The 22,082-nt window shown below is 38.1% G+C and overlaps 1 protein-coding gene across 2 annotated transcripts in view; it reads left to right on the forward strand.

Moving 5' to 3' along the window:
• The window catches only part of LOC126100510 (X-linked retinitis pigmentosa GTPase regulator-like), a 313,988-nt gene that overhangs the window by 179,703 nt on the left and 112,203 nt on the right, over positions 1-22,082 (forward strand). For both annotated transcript variants that reach the window (XM_049911120.1, XM_049911121.1), the window contains exon 9: positions 12,678-12,793. In XM_049911120.1, coding sequence (XP_049767077.1) covers positions 12,678-12,793 — 116 coding nt within the window. The remainder of the gene's footprint in view (positions 1-12,677; positions 12,794-22,082) is intronic.

A 22,082-nucleotide genomic window follows, 5' to 3' on the forward strand; every position in this document is an offset into this window, starting at 1 on the left:
TTTATCTGGTTAAACTTATCTTGGTCTATAAAGAAGTTATCTATCAGTGAGCTGCTATCCTTTACCACCCGAGTAGGAAAATCAATAACGGGTGTCAAATTGAAAGAACTGAGTAATACTTCAAGGTCATTTTTCCTATTACCCTCTTTCAGAGAATCTACATTGAAGTCCCCACAAATAATAATTTGCTTCCCCCTGTCTGACAGATAGCACAACAAGGAGTCCAAATTTTTCAGAAATAGATTAAAATTTCCTGATGGGGACCTATATACAGTTACAATTATAAATGTGCCTTTATTTAATTTAAACTCACAGGCACATGCTTCTATATGTTTCTCTACACAAAACTTTATTGTTTCTATACTTTTTGCACAATGATAACTTTTGACATATATGGCAACTCCTCCTTTCTCCATATTTTCTCTCAGTACATGTGCAGAGAGCTTATATCCACTTATATTTACCTTATCCATATCAGTAACAATTGGATATTCCCAATGTTGCACTTCACCGGGGTCTCTTGTTTCACGACTTTATTCTTCATTCCAGTAATACCGACTATGTACACCCCCGTTACTGGTAATAGCAGTAAGTGATGTTTAGTTCGTAATGTGGTAAAGAAAGCACTAGAAGTAAGTGACACTTCACTCCCGGAATCTATAAATATGTTAACTTCAAAATCCTCTACTTTTCCTATTATTATTGGTTGTGGACTAATGGTGGTTAAGCTCGGTTCCTCTAGTAACAACCATTCTTTGGTTGGTATTTTATGCATGAAATTAACATACTTATTATGGACTAGGCCTCCTAATGTATTTCTACAACACATCCCTGGATTCAGATTGCACTCCATTTTCCTCATTATTGGTAATGACTGGTTGGTTATCAAATTGGGGTATTACGTTACCACTTTGTATTTGATTACTGCTTGGTACAAATTCTTGTGACACCACTGGGCCTATATTCGAAGTCGGATGTTTCTTTTGGTAATTTTCATTACACTTATTCCAGTTACACTGGTGTACTATAGCTAAGTTGGTCTCATGTGTCTTAAAATTACTATTACTATTATTACTACCTCTTTTGTAATTCTGATTTTCACTTTGATGTACACTTTCGTTGCGGTCTTTGTTTAGGGCATCAAGTGCGTCTACAAAAGACAACAGTTCTTCTACAGTTTTCCACTCACTACACAGTATATCTTTTCTGGCAATATTGGGTAAACGTTGTATTAGAATTCGAACTAACCCTTCTTCCTCCATGGGCTTATCTAAGTACTTCACATGTGTTAAATGCCAGTTGAAATACTTTCTCATCATACCCCACATACTGTTATAATATTTAGGGTCCCACAAATCAGGTATTATATTTTCCTGGGCACTAGCTGACCAATACTTCTCCTTAAACTTCTTCTGGAAGTCTGCTCAAGACAAAAAGTTCTCGATGTTCACTGTGCCCACTCCAAAGCTTCTCCTGAAAGGTACCCTACCGCATATTTGATCTTGTTTGAATCTTCCCAGTTTTTCAGCAAAGCTTGGTTAAACTGTTTCAGAAAATGGGTAGGATGTACTTCCCCATCTTGGGGAACTTACGGAACTGTGTAGATAATCCTGAATTTGCTCCCCATTGTAAATCTGTCATCACTTCACTACTTAATACTAAGATGGAAGAAGTCACTCTATTATCTACTTTGTCCTGCATAAGTTTGAATTCCTTCCACAGTTCATCTACATCCTTCTTGGTATTACTAAGTTCGGAAGATAAGATTGGAGATACATTGTCAGAGGTTACTCTCACAGCAACTTTTCTGTCTATCATCTCTTCTACCTGTTGCTACAGATTACTGATATTTATAATATTTGAAGTGGCTAGTTTCTCTTTAAAATTTCTTTCCATGTTATCAACTCACGTGTTAACGCCTACAATTTGTGATTGGACTATAGGAATTAGTTTGTCCTGCTTTTCAACACGTTCCTTTAAAATGTGTAATCTTTGTTTTACAGCATCAAATATAACATTGCATATGCTTTGAAATGATCCTAATTTTTCACTAAATCAGGTTCTACATTATTACATTTATCTTCAATATCAAATTCTAGATTTTTAGCTCAGTCCTGAAATTGGTTACTCTGTCTCTGACCAAAGTAAGTGAACAGTTGGTTTACATGGTTAGTCAGGGAATTACTTAATTCATTCTTTAAATCTAATTGCAAACTCTCCACTTTATCATTTAAGGCATTGAACTTAGCATTTAAAACCTCCCCCTGTGCTTCTAGTTTTTCACTTAAAGTGGCAATTAGTTCCTTTCTTAAAGAAGTATTTTGAGTAATAAAGTCTTTACTTTGTGCATCTAATCTAGAATTAATTGTAAACTCTGAGCTTCTAGATTTTTACTTAAATTAGTAATTTGAGTGTTTACAGCTGCTGAATCTGCCCACTGGGCTGTAATTAAATTCACTATTTCAGACCCGTCTGACATTTCCCTAGTCAATTGAATAGCTGTGGCTGGTTCTGCTAGTTGATATTCTTGATCCATATTCTTTCTACTTTTAGATCTCATCATCAGCAGTAGAAAATAATTCACCTCTGAATTAAATAACTATACTAACAGTCTATTATTGAACAGTGTCTTTAACTTTACATTCAAATAATTATTGCCTTTCGCTCACCCAGTGTAGAGTCTTAGGCTGCGTCGGTGAGCAAGTGTGGAATCGATGCCGGTGAACAGCAAGGGTGCCGGTTGCGTCGAAGGTTAGTTTCAGCGTCTGTGTCTGTGAACAGATTTGTAGTCAGCATCGGTGAGCAGCAGTTGGCGCCCTTGGCGTCGGTTGCTGTTACTGCGTCCACACCCCTGTGATGTGTATGAGGACTGCTTACTCTCCACACTGGATCCTCGTCGTCGAATAGATCTCGTCTAAACTGTTGAGATTTTCCTTACTTCTTCTCTTGTCTGGTATTCATCAACATTCACCCTTTTTGCCGTTTATGCAGAATCCAACTCTGCAAAACAATTTCTCTGTCTTATTACTATTGGTTGCTATGGCAACTCACAATATCTTCTTATCTTGGTTTCGTTTTAAAATTCCTCTTTTTTCGAGTCCTGTCATGGTCACCACGTTCTAACGGTTTGGCGACAAGAGAAGCGGTGCAAAACTGGATTGCGCACTTTCCTTTGCTCTGATTATAATTGACTTATTTGAAACGTTCAGCCAATTCACATCTCTGGATACGCGGCTGCGTCGATCTACACAACTTCTTCTCCGGACAAATGATGCTGGTTAGAGGGATTAAAAAAAACTCTCTCTCTCTCTCTCTCTCTCTCTCTCTCTCTCTCTCTCTCTCTCTCCCTCTCCCTCCCCTCTTGAAATAACTATGTGCTCTCATATAATACTTTCAGTTCAGTTCTGGTACATTTCCATTTCCACAAGTCTCACATAAGTATACAAATTCTTGCAAGTCAATTGCGTCTTTAACCGTCAGATACAATTAAGTGTATTTACAATGTGGTGAGTTTAATAACCATCAGAAATTCAAAGCCAGTTCTTGCTTCTAGCAAGTCTTACACCAAATTTAAGAATCTCTAGTCAAAACATATTTCATTTGTTCATAACAATTACAGTCATTACACCGTCAAAGAATAACACGTGCTTGCTCCTTGTACATTACATACAGCTTCTATGGCGCAAGCGGCAAACACTAGACACATCTCCACTCTCCCACACTCGTCGAGTGTTTGAGAAGGTGGAAGACCGAGTGTCTCTAGAATTTACCTCGAACTTCTCGAGGCACTACAATGTCATAATTTTGTTTGAGTATTTAGACTACCACAATTACAATAATATTTTATCAACATTTACCTTGTTTGATGAAATTACCAGACTTATAATATTTGGCTTATGTTAGGTTTTGTCTTAGTTACATATCACTTGAACGTTCACCCACAAGAACTATTATACCAATTAGTATCATCATCTTTCCAGGAAATACAACTCTTTAGAATTTTCTGTCTGTGTGTGTAAATTAAATGAATTATGCTATATTAACCGTATAATGTTTTATGTGTCCCTGTTATTATTTGACGTAGTGGACTATTTCATTTATAGAATAATGGGTCTAATAAAAAGGAAAATTACAGTAAAATGTGCTTAATTGGATAAAGTGAAGTGGTATAAAAATTGAAGGGTTAACTATGATAAATTAAATATACAAATGTATCATGTTCCATATTAGTTATGTATTCTGCTACATGTGAAATTTGTTCTTACATTACAATGTCATTAGTTTTTTCAGAAATGAGCAGTGAATGAACTTGCAGTTGTTGAATTTGTGGCTGTTGGCAATAGGGTTTGTCTGCTAAAATCGCTCTCGGGAGCAGGTGGTGCATCTCTCCCACTTGGTAGATTGTACTTTTACAGCATGCATGAGAGCTTTAATTTTCCTAGAGTACTTTCTCGTGTGTTGACTGACACGATGGTGTAAGGGTGTTTCCCAAACATGTTAAAAATGTATGCAGAGGGAGCAACTGACCCGTGTCTCCTCACAGTGTTCTCTCAGATAAAAAAAACTTTGGAAAGGAAATAGAACACTATTATTTTTTAATAATAAATTTGCCTTCCAGAAAGAGAAAAGTCCTATAATTGGAATCAGTTCACCATTAGATAAAGAGAGAAAAGTTTCTCTTTAAGCTTTCTATTCAGTGAATTGTATGTTACTCAGCAAGCTTTGGTATTGGCCCTTACCCGTTCCTGTCATGCTTAAATGATCTGGCGAGAAGCTTCTATTTGAGTTTGTCTTATTTGTGTGTGACACCTCACTCTTAATTGAAAATGATGTACCAGAAAAAACTTATATGTAATGTGCAAAACTCATTAGAGAATCTCCAATTGCAACTGCATCAAAATGGACTAAAGCTGAATGTCACAAAGACCCAGAAAATGCACTTTAAAACTGTTGTTGTTGCTGTTGTCTTCAGTCCTGAGACTGGTTTGATGCAGCTCTCCATGCTACTCTATTTTGTGCAAGCTGCTTCATCTCCCAGTACCTACTGCAACCTACAACCTTCTGAATCTGCTTAGTGTATTCATCTCTTGGTCTCCCTCTACGATTTTTACCCTCCACGCTGCCCTCCAATGCTAAATTTGTGATCCCTTGATGCCTCAGAACATGTCCTACCAACCGGTCCCGTCTTCTTGTCAAGTTGTGCCACAAACTCCTCTTCTCCCCAATTCTGTTCAATACTTCCTCATTAGTTATGTGATCTACCCATCTAATCTTCAGAATTCCTCTGTAGCACCACATTTCAAAAGCTTCTATTCTCGTCTTGTCCAAACTATTTATCGTCCATGTTTCACTTCCATACATGGCTACACTCCATACAAATACTTTCAGAAACGACTTCCTGACAGTTAAACCTATACTCGATGTTAACAAATTTTTCTTCTTCAGAAACGCTTTCCTTGCCATTGCCAGTCTACATTTTATATCCTCTCTACTTCGACCGTCTAAATCTTCAAAAATGAGGTAGAAATAACTCGTAGGAGACAGGAAATGACAAAAGGAATCCACATGAAATTCCTTTTCCTACATCTCCACAAAAATCGGAATTGGGAGACACTTATAGATTGTTTATCAAATTAATTGAATAGCATGGCCTTTCAAACATTTATCACATGCCTCATTTACAGATACCGGAAAAGTGGTATATCACACTTACTTTTTAAGTCAGTTATTCAGTGTGGCATAATTTTCTGAGGAAGCTCTTGAGGTGTCAAAAAAAAGGCAGAAGTGTATGTGTTGCTGTGCAAAGAGGTTTACATTGCCCATTACAGAAGAAATTAAAGATAGTAACCACCCCCTCTTACTACAGATCTTAAATTGTGATTTTTGTGAACCATAACAGCTATACATTTGAAAATTTCATTCCAATCAAAACCACAATTCTCATCAAGGAAAAAATTTCAGATTTCCCACAGACAATTTAAAACTTTATTTCCTGACACAACCGTACGTGGGAATAAACTAAAGGATAGAAACACATTTAACTTGGAAATTAGTTAAATGAGTAACTTCCTAGAGGACAAATGTTGGCCGGCCGGAGTGGCCGAGCTGTTAAAGGCGCTACAGTCTGGAACCGCACGACCGCTACGGTCGCAGGTTCGAATCCTGCCTCGGGCATGGATGTGTGTGATGTCCTTAGGTTAGTTAGGTTTAAGTAGTTCTAAGTTCTAGGGGACTTATGACCACAGCAGTTGAGTCCCATAGTGCTCAGAGCCATTTGAACCATTGACAAATGTTGCCACTCTAGTGTCAGAGGCTGAGTACACTTTTGATAGCAATAAGGTGTTTGAACTTCTTTGTACTAATTTTGAACAAGCAATTACTATGCTTTTATCATAAATTTTACGTGCAAAGATGTGACTGGTTATAATATTATTATTATTATTATTATTATTATTATTGTTATTATTATTATTATTATTATTATTATTATTATTATTATTTACATTTATTTAGTGGAAGGTAGTGTCATCATAAATAGTGCCATGTGTCAGTGACAAGGGAAGCAGACAATTTGTAATTCAAGTGCAAGTAGTACAGATACTGCACAGTTATTAGAAAAGAGAACATTTCATCTCCATGTCTGTGCACTAAAGTAAAGACATTACAGTATACTGAAGACCACTAGCACCATTACAGCTGCACCAAACTCAACTGTGTACCATCAGAAATGGCCATTAGTGAATGGAGTTGTGTACAATTTATCACACATTTTATCTGTGGAAACTAGATTAAATGTTGTAAATTTGTAAGATAGCTTTCAGAAGAGGGCATCTGAAAGAAATTTGCAGGCAACATTAATGTTGTTTCAAGTGACTACTCTGATAACTAATTTTTAGATTCATCGATCTGTTCGTTGCAATAGGTCCATTAAAATTTATGTTAACTATTGCATGTTCCCATAAAAATGGGTATGTTGTTTTGTACTTATACACAGAGCTATGCATGTATAATTAAAATTGAAGTTGATTTGTTAATCAACATATGAGTAATAGCATACGTTCTTACAATTCATATTGTGGTTCTCACAAGGTATAAAATTCATGGTCAGAAAGGTCAGCAGTGGAGTTATTGTACTGTTTATTTGATACAATGACAGGTGATGAAGCAAATGTAGTTTCCGTGTGAAGGTTCTCAATTTCTGTTGGCTTTGAATTGTGTTGAGAATGTGTCAGTGGTGAAAGTGTGCAGAATGCATGGAGCGAATGGCTTCTTTACTTAACTCCTTAGCTTCACTAAGTAGTATTCTTTGCCTCTAATTTACCATTGACTGTGTTGATGATAGGTGATTTTTTATTTGATGGCAGTCCCTGGTAAAAGATGACATGCATCCAGTTTTGTTGCAGGTAAATGAATTTGTGCTGTTCTAATCAGTGACGGATGACAGGTGATCAAAACTCAAAATAAGACTCATTAAGAAATGATGAACTACTTTCACAGCTAGTTTGTTTGACAATATGCACTCTTCCCTTCTGTTTCAGACCATATTCACTTTCTGGGACAGAAAGTGTGAAACCTACAATTTTCTTGTGGTACAAACTTCCTACCGACAATAACCAACTGACATTTTGGCTCGGTTGCTTCTAACTGTTTTTCTAGTTCATTTATTGTGAGGGATTAAATCCACTCCATGGTATTTGTTGTTACTCACACTTCTACTTGTAAAATTCATTCATGTTGCTCTTAGGTGATATGCTCAATGTTGCTGTAAGTTCATTGTACTTTTTGAATGTTGTGCTCCACTGATCAATTAATTATTGTTTTAATTACTTAAACAAGTCTGAAAAAATATTTCTCTGTCCATTTATCAGGCTTTTCCAGCCTCACTGCTCATGCATTTTCTTTGTGTGTCACACAATGTATCCTCCATGAATGTACTATTTTCCAAAGATCTGGAATCTTTTGCTTCATCTTTGGAGTCTGCCCTTAACTCACATAACTGATCATTTTTGTTACCAACAAATCCGCTTTCTTGCCCAATATTGTCAGTCCAGAAAGCTCCACATCTACTGCAGCAATCCCAATGTAACTACACCAAAAGTGCTTTGCCTAGAGTGATGCTTACTTTTTGTAAATATTGAATAATATAACTCCTAAGAATCAAGTTTTAAGAAATTTTGGAATCTATTATTAAATACCACTCATTATGATTTCTATCATTTACACACACACTGTTGAACTCAAAATCCCACCTTTCAAGCCATTTACCAGTAACAATTGTTATAGTTATTTGTGGTAATCAACATAAGATGCATCTGCAGAAAATCACTCATGATCTCATTTTGTCTCCCTTCTGTTAACTAATTGTTGATCCACGTTCTTGTCTTTAATTCATTTGCATGGCTCACATACATACTCAGCCTCCAGACTTGATAGACTCCTTAGTACTCACTCTAACAATGTGTCATCCACAGTAGCTATGCTGCAGTTCAAAGAGAACCTATAGCGGAAAAAGGCACACAGTGGCTAACATGAGCAGAATTCCTACTCTGTACTCTGTAAGAGTACACTGATTCTCATGGCTTGAGGCTGACATCATTGGCCAGTACTTCTTCACTGTTATGTGATTTGTTTTCTTTGCATTATATCTGCATGGATACAGCTCACCACTTGAAATTCATTTGTAGTTTCAAATGCAAAGACTACTGTGAGTCTGTGCATGTGTTGCCATGTTTGATCTTCACTTCATCCTATTTGTTATACCACATGTAATTATTTATGAAAGATATCAGCCCCATTAGCAAAAAAGGAGAAGTAGCAGCATAGTATGAGGTCACATCCTATATTTAATAAATTACATTTACTGTATGTCTAACATATCCTAGAAACTTCCCTTTCAATAACCTGCAGCGACTTGACATAAAATTCGTTTGGTGAGTATATTCTGACTGACTTCAAGTAGTCTAAGTAGACTCCATTTATTGTAGGCATGCTCCTGTTGAGCTCACAAGCTTATTAGCAGTTCCTAAGGAGCCAGTATTTTACTCCGTGTTCTTTAAATATTACGCTCATCTTCAGAATATTCTGAGTCATCAGATAATGCTGCGTTGAGCAGCGTACATGGCTGAAATAGATGTGAATTGCACAAATAATCTTTGCCAGTAATAACATAATTTATCTCACATTCCTTGGCCAATACACTTTCACAATAACTTTAATTCTTTGCAAATGAGATATTTATTTGCAGCTACGGCACTGACTTTTCCATACATAAATCCACACATTCATACAGTTGAAGCACTCCCATGATCTTTTCTACACTATGCTGCATCTGTCTGTTAAACGTGCCTGCCCCCCCCCCCCCCCCCCCCAATCAGTCTTCTCTGACTGGTCTGATGAAGCCCGACACAAATTCCTCTCCTCTGCCAAGCTCTGCATCACAGAGTAGCACATATTCAGTTATTTGATGGATATAGTCCAATCTCAGTCTTCCTCTACAGTTTCTACTCTCTACAGCTCCTTCAAAGGACATGGAAGTTATTCCTTGATGTCTTAACACATAGTGTTAAAAGTGTGCAGTGTGGCACTATTTCAAACAATTTCCAGAAATCTGGGAATATGGAATCTACCTGTACCCTTCATCAGTGGTTTGCAGGGCATTGCGCAAGATAAAGCCACTCTCAGATATCCACAAGTGATACTTTCTAAATCTGTGGGTCGAAGTTCTCTTCTCTCAAAGTAATTTATTATTTTCAACTGAGGATATTGTTGGGAATCCTACAGAAACTGGTGATCAAGACGATCTTAATTTTGCAGATCCATTATACTGAGGTTGCAGTAGTTGTGAGATATCTTCTAATATCTTGTCGAACCTCATTTTGCCCAGTGTAATGCAACAACTGGACATGGCGTGGACCCATCAAGTTGTTGGAAGTCCCCTGCAGAAATATTGAGCCCCGCTGCCTCCATAGTCGTCCATAGTTGTGGAAGTGTGTAGGGTTTTGTGAACAAATGAGCCTCTCGATTATGTGCCATAAGTATTCGTTGGGATGTATGTCGGGTGATCTGGGTGGCCAAATAATTTGCTCAAATTGTCCAGAATGTGCTTCAAATCAATTGCAAATAACTGTGGCCTGGTGACTTGGTACATTGTCATCCATAAAAATTCCATCGCTTTTTGGGAATATGAAGTCCATGAATGGCTGCATTTGGTCTCCAAGTAGCTGAATGTGAACATTTCCAGTCAATGATCATTTCAGTGGACCAGAGGGCAGTCCATTCCGTGTAAACACAGCCCACACAATTATGGAGCCACCAACAGTACCTAGTTGACAGTCTGTGTCCACAGCTTAATGGGGTCTGTGCCACTCTCAAACCCTACCATCAGCTCTTCCCAACTGAAATCAGGATTCATCTGACCAGGCCATGGTTTTCCAGCTGTCTATGGTCACAAGTCCAGGAGATGTGCTGCAGGTGGTGATGTGCTGTTAACAAAGGCACTTGCATCAGACATCTACTGCCATAGCCCATTAGCACCAAATTTCATCACACTGTCCTAATGGATATGTTCGTCATACATCCCATATTTACTTTTGCAGTTATTTCATGCATTGTTGCTGACAACTGTACATAAATGCTGCTTCCCTTGGTCGTTAAGTGAAGGGTGTCGGCCCCTGCATTGTCGGTGATGAGAGAATGGAATGTCCCATGTGTCTAGTGCCAACTACCATTCTGCATTCAAAGTCTGTCAATATCCATTGTGCAGCTACAATCACATGAGAAACCGCCTCACATGAATCACGTCAGTATGAATGGCAGCTCCCACATGCACTGCCCTTTTATGCTTTGTGTACATGATACGACTGCCATCTGTATATGTGCATATCACTATCTTATGACTTTCATCACCTCAGTTTATTTTATGCTTCTTGTATACAAGTCACCTGCACTTTGCCCCATTGCTTAGGAGATTCATGATCAATGTAAGAGGTCAGTGCTGAAGAATGGTTTGTAAACCTGAACTGAGGTTCCATCTGGACCTAGCATCTTATTTGTTTTTAACTCTTTCAGCTGCTTTTCACCCCAAGTATGCAATTTCTATGTCATCCCTATGGGAGTTTTTCTGTGATGGTCAAACTGTCGTATATCTGTATGATCCTCTTCCATGCCTGAGTTTTTAAACGCAAGATCTAAAATGCTTCAGATTTCCTTTTGCTGTCTTTTAGTGTTTCGACAGATTGGTCTATAAGTGACTGAATAGGAGACATTGACCAGAAATTTTATGTAGCACCAGATATTTTAAGGATTCTTGGCAAAATCCATCACCAACACATGATGGTGTATGTTTTGCAGCCCGATCTTTTTGTAAACGTGAATGTCTGCCAACTTTTGCTGTTGACAATGTTTTTTAACCGAGGATGTGACAATTTCTATTTTCTCAGAATATTCCAAATTTTGACATTCAGCCACTGTGGGTCTTTTCCATCCTTCATCCACATGCTCGGCGTATACTTCTCCTGAGTGCAATTTATAATCAGTTTAAGCTTTGTCCATAATTCTCCTACGTCCATCATTCTTTAACTAAATGATGTCCATTCATTGTCTAAGTAGTGTGGTAACAAATCTGCTCTTTCCAGCATAAAATCTCTCTCAGCCCTTTTGATGGATTTTCTAAGTAACCACCATGGCTATGAGAACATCATGATCAATAATCCCTGTTTCTATACTGATGCTGTTGATGAGTTCAGGCTTGTTTATACTTTTGCATGACAGTCCGTCCACACTATCTGCAACAATTCCATAGACAGGCCAGTCTATATTCAGTAGGTCAAAGTCTTCTCTAACTAATATAGCGTAATCAGGGCACTTACCCAAGGCAAGTATATTGAGCCAAAAACTACTAGATAGTATTACCACATTGCTCTCTGTTCCTTAGATGTGTGAGAGTATATTTTTCCCTGAGCATTTGTGTGTGGTTCAGCCTCCTATGGTTTGATGGTGTACAATTAACTAACAGTAGTGAGGATTGGAAATAAAGCACTGGGCTGATATTTTCTTGCGTGCTGATGTAGTAGCAGCTATTAATGAGTTTGAAGAAACAGGTGTAGATCCATTTTTAGTATGAGAGTGTGAGAAAACAATCATCTGAATACAACAGTATTATGACCAGGACAGTTGCTACTCATCATACAGCGGAGATGCTAAATTGCAGATAGGCACAACAAAAAGCCTGTCACAAATTAGCTTCTGGCCAGTGTGGCCTTCGTCAAAAATAGACCACACACACACACACACACACACACAACTGCAGTACCTGGCAACTGAACTGAAGCCACTGAATATACTAGACATATTGAAATTCTGAAACATTACATTTGAAAAATTAACAAAAGCGGCACTTTAAAAATCTACAGATGATAAAAAGAGAGACACATCAAATAATAGTGTGTGTAGAGAAGAGACATAGTATTCGTAGTATTCAACGAGGATTGTGGAGGGGGCAGGGGCAGAGTGAGCTGATGAATAGTTTGGTTTCAGGGCATTGCCCATACTATTATTTGCAGTGTTAATTTTTTTCTCCATTTACCATTATCTGCTGTAGCATGCATTTTCTTTTATAAGGATATGATTTGATTCATTTCGGTATGACATTAACTGTGTATTTTTCAATATGTTAACAGGTAATGGTTATTTGTATACCTGTGGTGATGGAAGACATGGAAAATTGTGCATGGAAGACCCGAAGTTGATGCAGCCAACTAAAGTGACAAGACTATCTGGATTTTTTGTTGAAAAAGTAAAGTATTTTGTTAATCTCAGAGCTTTGTGACACAAAGCAGTATTGTGTATCATACTTGGTTGTCTTGACTTGCCTCTTATTTAATGTAGACGTGAGCTGTATTTCAATCTCTGGCTCAGTAGCAACTGCACGTCTTAGATCGCTGTATGGATATTGCCTGAACAAGCTTCAGATATTTTATTGTCTTTTCAACTCTCTTAATATGGGATTTACCTTCCCGACAAACTTTATTAAAAATTGGTCCAACAGAATATCTCTATAATCTGAAGCAGGGCCCCCCTCACATGTTCTGAAGGTTGTTTTGACTATGCTGCAGAGGTTTTGCTGGAAAGCCCTTACACCTCTTCCATATGGTCTGAATCTCTCCTCATACAATTTCCATATTTTTGGAGGCCTGAAGAACAACATTCATGTCCATCGATTTGCTTAGGATGAAAAGATGCGCGCCTGGATACAATCACGGTTCCGCAGGAAACTGCAAACATTTTTCTGTGATGGCAGTCACCATCTTGTCTCACAGTGGGATAAATGTATTAACAGTTATGGTGATTACTTTTGAAATCGTAAATCATTTTATAATACCAATAGCATATCAAAATTTTGGTTCAATGGTGAAGACAAATTGGAATCCTTGGCACAGATTGGTGTATATAAAATCACTTGCAAGCAGTGTGAAAAAGTTTATATTGGGCAGTCAGGCAGAGCTGTGGCATTCAGGCTAAGTGAACATGAGAGAAGCTGGAGATCAAGGCAGAAAGAATCAAACTTCACTGATCATCTTTTAGTGAAAAACCATTCATATGATGTAGAAAGTGAAGTTTTGCATTTGGAAATAAATAAAAAAATTAAAGAAATAAAATACAGTACACAGAATGCCAGCCTAGTATTAAATGATCAGACTCAGTTTCTGTTTTACTCTTTGTTAAATTAAGTTTTTGTTTCAAATACTAGATTCAGATTATAAAGTCACCTTATTTCTCATCTGTTGTTAAATGTACCTCCGCATAAAAACCTTGTTTATCCCCCCTTTTTAGTTAATTAATTATTTCTAAGTGTCCAAAAAAGTAATGTTTACGTATGTAAACACACTATCATTTTCATATCTTCTGTACAAATAATATCTGCGTAAGTTGCACATCATGTTTATCTGTATTTGCAACATTTAGTGGTCACCTGAAGATTGCCTGAGGAGCTGAAAGCCAGTTTCTGACCGAATAAATATAAATGTACAGAACATTGGGAGGTGTTTTCCTTTTTAATATTATTATCACATTCTGCCAAGCACTGGTGGAAAATTCAGTTACTGTTAATAAAAGGTTTACGTACTTTTAGGGTTCCCTACCTCAATTGGTAAAAAATGAGACCCTTATAGGATCACTTTATTGTCCATCTGTCTGACTGTTAAGAACAATTTTTCAGAAACTGGTAGGTGTATTAAGTTGAAATGTATGTCGTATACAAAGGTCTATGGTCCTCAGACGATGTAAAAAAATTTAAGTTTCTACGTCAGTGGAAACAAAAGATTTGGCCACTTAAGTCACATACTTTTGCTCTTGCAAACCCACTCGTCAGAACCCATTGGGTACTTCCTGTTAACTTAGAATAATGAAATTTGGCAGGTTTCTCAGTTCTGCAGTACAAGTAAAGGAAAAAATCTGAAAATTGTTAATTTGTGATAATATCACACACAGTCCGTCTTCAGGCCACGAGTGGCCTACCGGGAGCATTCGACCGCAGTGTCATCTTCAGTGGAGGATGAGGATAGGAGGGGCGTGGGGTCAGCACACCGCTCTCCCGGTCGTTATGATGGTATTCTTGACCGAAGCCGCTACTATTTGGTCGAGTAGCTCCTCAATTGGCATCATGAGGCTGAATGCACCCCGAAAAATGGCAACAGTGCATGGCAGCCTGGATGGTCACCCATCCAAGTGCCAACCACGCCCAACAGCGCTTAACTTCGGTGATCTCACAGGAACCGGTGTATCCACTGCGGCAAGGTTGTTGCTCCAATAATATCACACACAAAAAAATTATTTTGTTGTCATGTTATCTGACTGTCTGTCTGCCTGTTAAGACCCCCTTTTTCATGGGAATTGGTGGATATAACAAGTTGAAATTTATGCCATGCACTAAAGTCTACAGTCCCTTGGTGTTGTAAAATATTTAAGCTTCTGTGTCAATGCAATCAAAAGATATGGCTATTTATGCCACATATTGTAAGATCTTGCCAGTATCAATAACAGGCAAAAATTGTCTGAGTTCTCGAATCCTGGACCAGGACCAGGTGAATCTGATGGAACCAAAGGAGTTGAGGTCCTACTCCAAATCCCATGCCACTTTCCTTGATGTTGACCTTCACCTGTCCAATGGCCAGCTTCACACGTCCGTCCACATCAAACCCACCAACAAGCAACAGTACCTCCATTACGACAGCTGCCACCCATTCCACATCAAACGGTCCCTTCCCTACAGCCTAGGTCTTCGTGGCAAACGAATCTGCTCCAGTCCGGAATCCCTGAAGCATTACACCAACAACCTGACAACAGCTTTCGCATCCCGCAACTACCCTCCCGACCTGGTACAGAAGCAAATAACCAGAGCCACTTCCTCATCCTCTCAAACCCAGAACCTCCCACAGAAGAACCACAAAAGTGCCCCACTTGTGACAGGATACTTTCCGGGACTGGATCAGACTCTGAATGTGGCTCTCCAGCGGGGATACGACTTCCTCAAATCCTGCCCTGAAATGAGATCCATCCTTCATGAAATCCTCCCCACTCCACCAAGAGTGTCTTTCCGCCGTCCACCTAACCTTCGTAACCTCTTAGTTCTGGAATGACTCCTTACCCTCTCCCTTAAAACCCACATCCTTTCGTCTTTCCCTCTCCTTCCCTCTTTCCTGATGAGGCAACAGTTTGTTGCGAAAGCTTGAATTTTGTGTGTATGTTTGTGTTCGTTTGTGTGTCTGTCGACCTGCCAGCACTTTCATTTGGTAAGTCACATCATCTTTGTTTTGAGGTATATTTTTCCTTCGTGGAATGTTTCCTTCTATTATAACTATATATTTAATTAAGTTTGTACGGAACCTTCGGTGCACAAGTCCTATTCACACTTATCCGGATTTTTTCCACATGTCTCACTTTCATTGACTATCCCTTATACATTAGATGGCTTTTTCAAAAAAGCTTTTATTCCTATTTTTATTCAGTGTGTGATATCCTGTTTACTTCTGCTATCAGTTAATTTTCTGCCAAATAGTGACACTTATCCGCCACTTTTAGTGTCTCATTTTCTAATATGATCTACATCTACATACCTACTCATGGCGCATGGCGTAGGAAGGGCATCTTGTACTGCTACTAGTCATTCTCTTTACTGTTCCACACACAAATGGAGTGAGGGGAAAACAAGTGGCTATATGCTTTCTTATGAGCCCTAATTTCTGTTATCATGTCTTCACAGCCCCTATGCAAAATGTATGTTGGCAGCAGTAGATTCATTCTGCAATCAGCCACAATGCTGGTGCTCTAAATTTTCATGATAGTGTTTTGTGAAATCGTAATTTGAGTTGACAGAGCATTTCCGTAACTCTCACAAGTTGATCAAACCTACCAGTTACAAATCTTGCAGCATACACCTGAGTTGCATTGATGTCTTCCTTTATTCTGACCAAATGGAGATCACAAAACACTCAAGCAGTCTCAATAAAGGATGCTCGAGTTTCTAAACATCGTCTGGTCTTTAGAGAAGACTAATAGTTTTCTATAATTATCCTAATATAGGGTGTATACAAACCCGGGAGATCTGGGAAAAACCCGGGAATTTTTTTGGCCAGGAGAAAACTGGGAAAAATACTAGAATTTTTTAGAATTCTGGGAATTTTTCGTTGTTTTAGTTTTCATTTATATTACTGTATCCTGCTATTGCAGAATAATATTGCAGCGTTAAAACATGAACGAGAGAAAAAAATGAAAATGAAACTTAAATTGCAAAGGAAATGTGCCATATAAAGTAACACAGTGCTCGTACAAGCGTCTGCCAACAGCAAAATGTGTCATAGGTTTTCGGAAGACTATGCAATGCTTCATAACAACAAATTGCCTTCGATGAGTGTAACGTCACAACTGTTTACATTAGACTCATTTAATCAGTTACGAGTGGGCTCATGCACATGCACAGTTGAGTCGCGTATGACTAGTACCTTCTCCCACTTCAGGCTACAGAAATGTGGCTGTTGGCTGTGTAAGCAACAGTAGCAGCAACCAGCCACGTGGCATGCCCAAGCTGCCAGATTTACGCGTGTGCAGCAGGCCCGGATCTAGTGGGGAGTGAGGGCAAACCGGCGTATCTGAACCAGACGGCAATTTTGAGGGGAGGGGGCAAATTCATATTCTTGAGAATAAAAACTTGTTTCACAAAGCACCTAGCATCCAGCACATGTCAGTCTATCGATTATTCATATGATTTTGAAACGCACCCCTGCTGGTTTTTGAACGCATTCTAAGTTCATTTCTGAATGAATTATTAGTTGATTTTTGAATGCGTGCATAGTGTACGTGATGTCTTTGCCAGGGGAATCCTCGTCACATCTAGAAATGAACTTTCCTGCAGACAAAACAGGACGGGGCTATACGAGCTGAGCGGAATAAAACCGAACCGGTGAATGCCAAGTGCTGCTTGTTTATGTGGTTGATTCGGGTGATTCTGGCAAAGTTAATGGAGTTAACCAGAGAGTGAGTTTTGACAATGGTAGGAATAGTTACAGAATTAGTGATAAGACTGTTTGTTAGAACAAGCAAGGAGAAGAAACAGGGACATCAGACAAATTATGGAGGAATATGAGATTCCAAATTTATACAAAAATTTCGTTCTACTACTTTTCGGCCTCGTGCATGAGAAACTGGAGTGTATGAATGAAATGTGAAACTATTTCCTAACGTAAAGCTTTTTGTATTGTTACTTTGTGAATTATATTCTGACGTATTATAAAAATGATCTTTATTGCCAAAATAGTTTCGCTTATTTGGTGTGTGTTACAATTGCTGAAATATTAGAAAGGCCTATTTTGTTTTCTCCTGCACACAGTGACAAAATAGATGTAATCAGATCGAGAAACCACACCAGTCTTGGGTACTATTTGTGTTAACAGCTTTTTCAGTATTAGACAATGAGATTTCTATTTTTCATGTAGCAAAAGTTTGACGAACTTTGATAAGGTAATAGTCCTTTCGCAGAGAGGAAAGCACACCATGTAAAGCTGTAGCAAAATTAGACAGAAAAATCACTAGGACCTAAGGATTGAAGAAATGTGTACTGTCTCGCCTGTCTCTTGTCTTTACTGGTTTTAGGTGTCCTATATTTAATTTCATGTCACACAGAAGAGCAAGTTATTTGCTAATAGGAAATATAAAGAGTCCAGTTTTTTCTGAAGAGTTCTCATTCTCCTGGTTACAAATAATCTTATCCAGTATTAATTGGGAGGTTTTTTTTTTTTTGGTTTTTACAAAAAAAGAAGAAGAAGAAGTAGAAGAGGGCAGGATGTCAAACCGGCCAACTGGGAGCAGGAGAGCGCTACAGGACATTTTAATTTCCTCTGTCCTGAAATAGTTTGATGGCATCCATTACAAAATATACACATTTGAGTTTGACAGAGTGAAATACAGTGATGTGTGTTATAAGAATGTTGTTTGAAGAAGTGTGGCACCTCACTGCACATTAAAGCCAAATTATGTGTCTTACATATCCTCCAAGATATATCTTTTATGTAACAGGCTCTTCAGAAATATGTGCGCTACAAAATGAACTTATTTTTTAAAAGTCTTTTTTTATGCTCTGATGCGCAGAGCAGCCTGAGTTACAGTGGGGAAGTGGGTAGTCTCAACGTGACCCATTTTTACATTTAGTAATTTTTCTGTTTCCTCTTTGTTTACTGCTCTCATGTCAAATGAAAACAAGATGGATTTCTATGGCTGGGAGCTATCAGGTTAATTAAAATATATTCACATAATTATGGAAGGGTAAACTATGTTACTGGTTTCAGATTTGATTTTATTTCCACCTTTCTGACAGTCAAGCATTAATCGCCTTGCAGAACAATGAAGTAATTTTTGTCAGTTTGATAAATAAATTTAGCTTTTATTAAGCTTTCCTGCTGAGGCACTCAATTTATTCCAGACTATTGGCTAGTTTCAACTGTTTGCTGCATTTCAGGTGCACATTTTCATCTTATAGTATGTATGGCATTATGCCATAATAAAGAACCAAACGTGAGATAATACAGTACTGGTACTCCAAGAAAATTTACGTCCCAAAAACCACACTGAAAAGCTTCATATCTGGTCAAGGCCTACGTCATTGAGTATCTGGACATACGAATGTGCACTGTAGGCGAACTATGCATTTTAGTATGGTTCCCAAAATTCTGATGCTCTTGGAGTGTCCTCTGATGTCTTATTGCTTTTATGACATAATGTAAGATCTTTTAATGTTTTACAAGTACGAACATACGGGATTCCTGCATCAGCATAGCTGCTCAAGCGCAGTGATCCCTCTTATCTGGCGCTCTCTGACAACTGCTGAAATGAATCTATTTCTAACAGGTCAAGGGAAAATATTGTGAATTGTTGTTCGGAAAGCTTTATTTTCAAAGTAAATTTCCTTTTACACAAGATGAACTATGTGCGAGAATGTACGATTTATTTCTTAAATCACAGAGTGTTTGGTCTCTTTTAAAAATCAACTCTTTAATGACAAGCCAATTAAAAGAATTTCGAGCCCAGAAGATCAGAGATTTATGTCGGTATTAAAAATTTTGTTGCCATATTTGTGTGATGTATCTTAAAGTGTAACATGCACTAAACAGATCAACATTATAAGTGAAAGCTTAGCTTCTCTTGTAGCTTATTAATCTTCGAGACAAATATTGTATGCGAAAGATTTGTTTTTCTTGCAGCAACACTATGTATATTAATTTAAACCATTAACTTTTCCTGTTGGTGGAATTAGAATTTATACTTTCGTAATACGAATATATGCTGCGTACATGTTGCTGCACATCAAAGGTCTTTCCAAAACGTGTTTTTTTTTCCCCCTGAGTATCATTTTCTAAAGTGCCAGGAAATTCTACGCTGCTGTATAAAACCATGTCCTATCAGAGGATAAGTTTTACAGTTCCGAGGGAAAGTATACTGTCACTTAACATGGCAAAAGCGTATTTTCACCGAGGAAAAAATGTATTTTTAACCAGGAGATCCGGGAAATATCCAGGAATTTTTTCTCCTTGTCCGCGTATACACTCTGTAATAAACTGAAGTCAACTACTCTCCCTCCTTACTACCGTCCTTATGTGTTCATTCTATTTCATATCTCTTTGGAAGTTATAGCTAGATATATAATTGATGTGACTATCAAACAGCTCAACACTCATACTGTATTTGAATATTACAGAATTGTTTTTCCTAATGATCTACATTAACTTACAAATCATCTACATTAAATTACATTTTCTCACATTTAGGATAAGCCTCCATTCATTACACCAAATACTACATGTGCAAACAAAGTTGACATTCGGTGTGGTGGCTGATGGGAGTAACCGTAAAGCATTTTCCAATTTACAGTTGCTTCCATCAGCCACCGCGCTGAGTGTCAACTTTGCTTGAATATTAGACATTCTCTTTAAATCATCCTATGGTCACTCAATGATGATACTTTCCCCTGCTCTACAGTGTCATCACCAAAACAAATACAGATTACAGCTCACCCTATCCAAGAGATCATATATGTGTGTAGATAACAAGAGCTGTTGTATCACACTTCCCTGGGGCACACTTGATGATGCCCTTGTCTCTCATGAACACTCGTGTCGATTGTGGGGTGATGCTCGCCACATTTGTGGTATTTTCAATTCAGAATTTGTACATTTAACCAGTCCTCTTTAACCATAAGCTCTGGGCATGCTTCAGCAACCACTGTCAGGTGTGGTGGTCGATCATTGTTTATAACAGAGAACAGGTATCTCAGCTTAACCACCTAGATGGTAAAGATGGTAAAACCCTCAATCGCAATGTGTTCTGTGTGCTGATGATCCCCATTGGCTGTTGAGATGAAACAGTGTTTAGAAACCTAGATAGTCTGAAATGGTACATTGTTGGTTGAACCTGCCACTTCTGGGAAAATACAAAAGCTTCTTAAATCAAAGACACTTCCTGTTGTAACTAAACTGCATAAAACTCTAAATTCCAGCATTGGGGTTGTGTTGTGTGAAAACTTAATGGATGAAATCCTCATGGGTAGCAAAAGGTGTTAAAGGTGTGCAAAACATGATGTGAAGGGAGTGAATAGAATTATTGAAAGAACACATACATTCATTGTAACTCTCAATTTTCAAGTCTTAGCTGGTCATGTTAAGGCTGGTTTCTTGCGCTTTAATGTTCACCCATATTTTCCAAAATTGTTGCAGTGTTTGAAGTGCCAAAGTTTTGATCACAGTTGCTGGTATTGGCCATGCTGCTTATGGGAACTCTGGCCAAGCAGCTTATGAGCTGGGTGTAGGATGGACATCTACTCCCATGTTTGTTATCTGCTCCAGCAAACATCCAGTTTGTAGCAGAGAGCATCCCATTTATGGGAATAAAATAAACAAGTAAAAAATTAAAGAAATAAAAATTACACAATGTGTGCCTTATGTCAAAACAAAGAAATTGTTAAAAGCCATTGTAGCAGTTCACCTACTTTGTTTCTTCATTAATTGTTCTCGGTGTCGACGAACTGGCTGAAAAAATAGGGGGTGGACATGCAGTACTGTTTACTGTAAATGATGTAGCTGACAGAGGCACAGATGCTTTTTACTGTCTTTTACTTTCACTTTTCACAACCCCCAATATTACACAGTCACATAGCCAGTGCACTATTGTTTAACTTTTGATAAGCTTTGTTAATAGGTTGCAGCCGAACATCCATATACTGCTACAGTAGTTAACTGTTGAATACCTACGACCAGTAAAAACCTAACCACAATGTTCACACAGGTACGTTTGGAAACAGACAATGTCATTGTTTTTACACATGGCCTATTGATGTAACACTCATTTCACTGTTAAGTTGATGCATTGTTGTCACTGTAACCAACACAGGTTTCTCGTCTGAAACTCGGCCATGGAATGACAGTCTCGTGGCCAAAAATTGGGCCCTTATATATCTTCAAAATAATAGGTGCCGAAACTACACATTGTTCGAAGTTAAATTTGCACAATTACAATTAAAACATCACTCATTAAATTAACTG

The sequence above is a fragment of the Schistocerca cancellata genome, chromosome 9 (assembly GCF_023864275.1).
Source record: "Schistocerca cancellata isolate TAMUIC-IGC-003103 chromosome 9, iqSchCanc2.1, whole genome shotgun sequence".
Taxonomy (NCBI): Eukaryota; Metazoa; Arthropoda; class Insecta; order Orthoptera; family Acrididae; genus Schistocerca; species Schistocerca cancellata.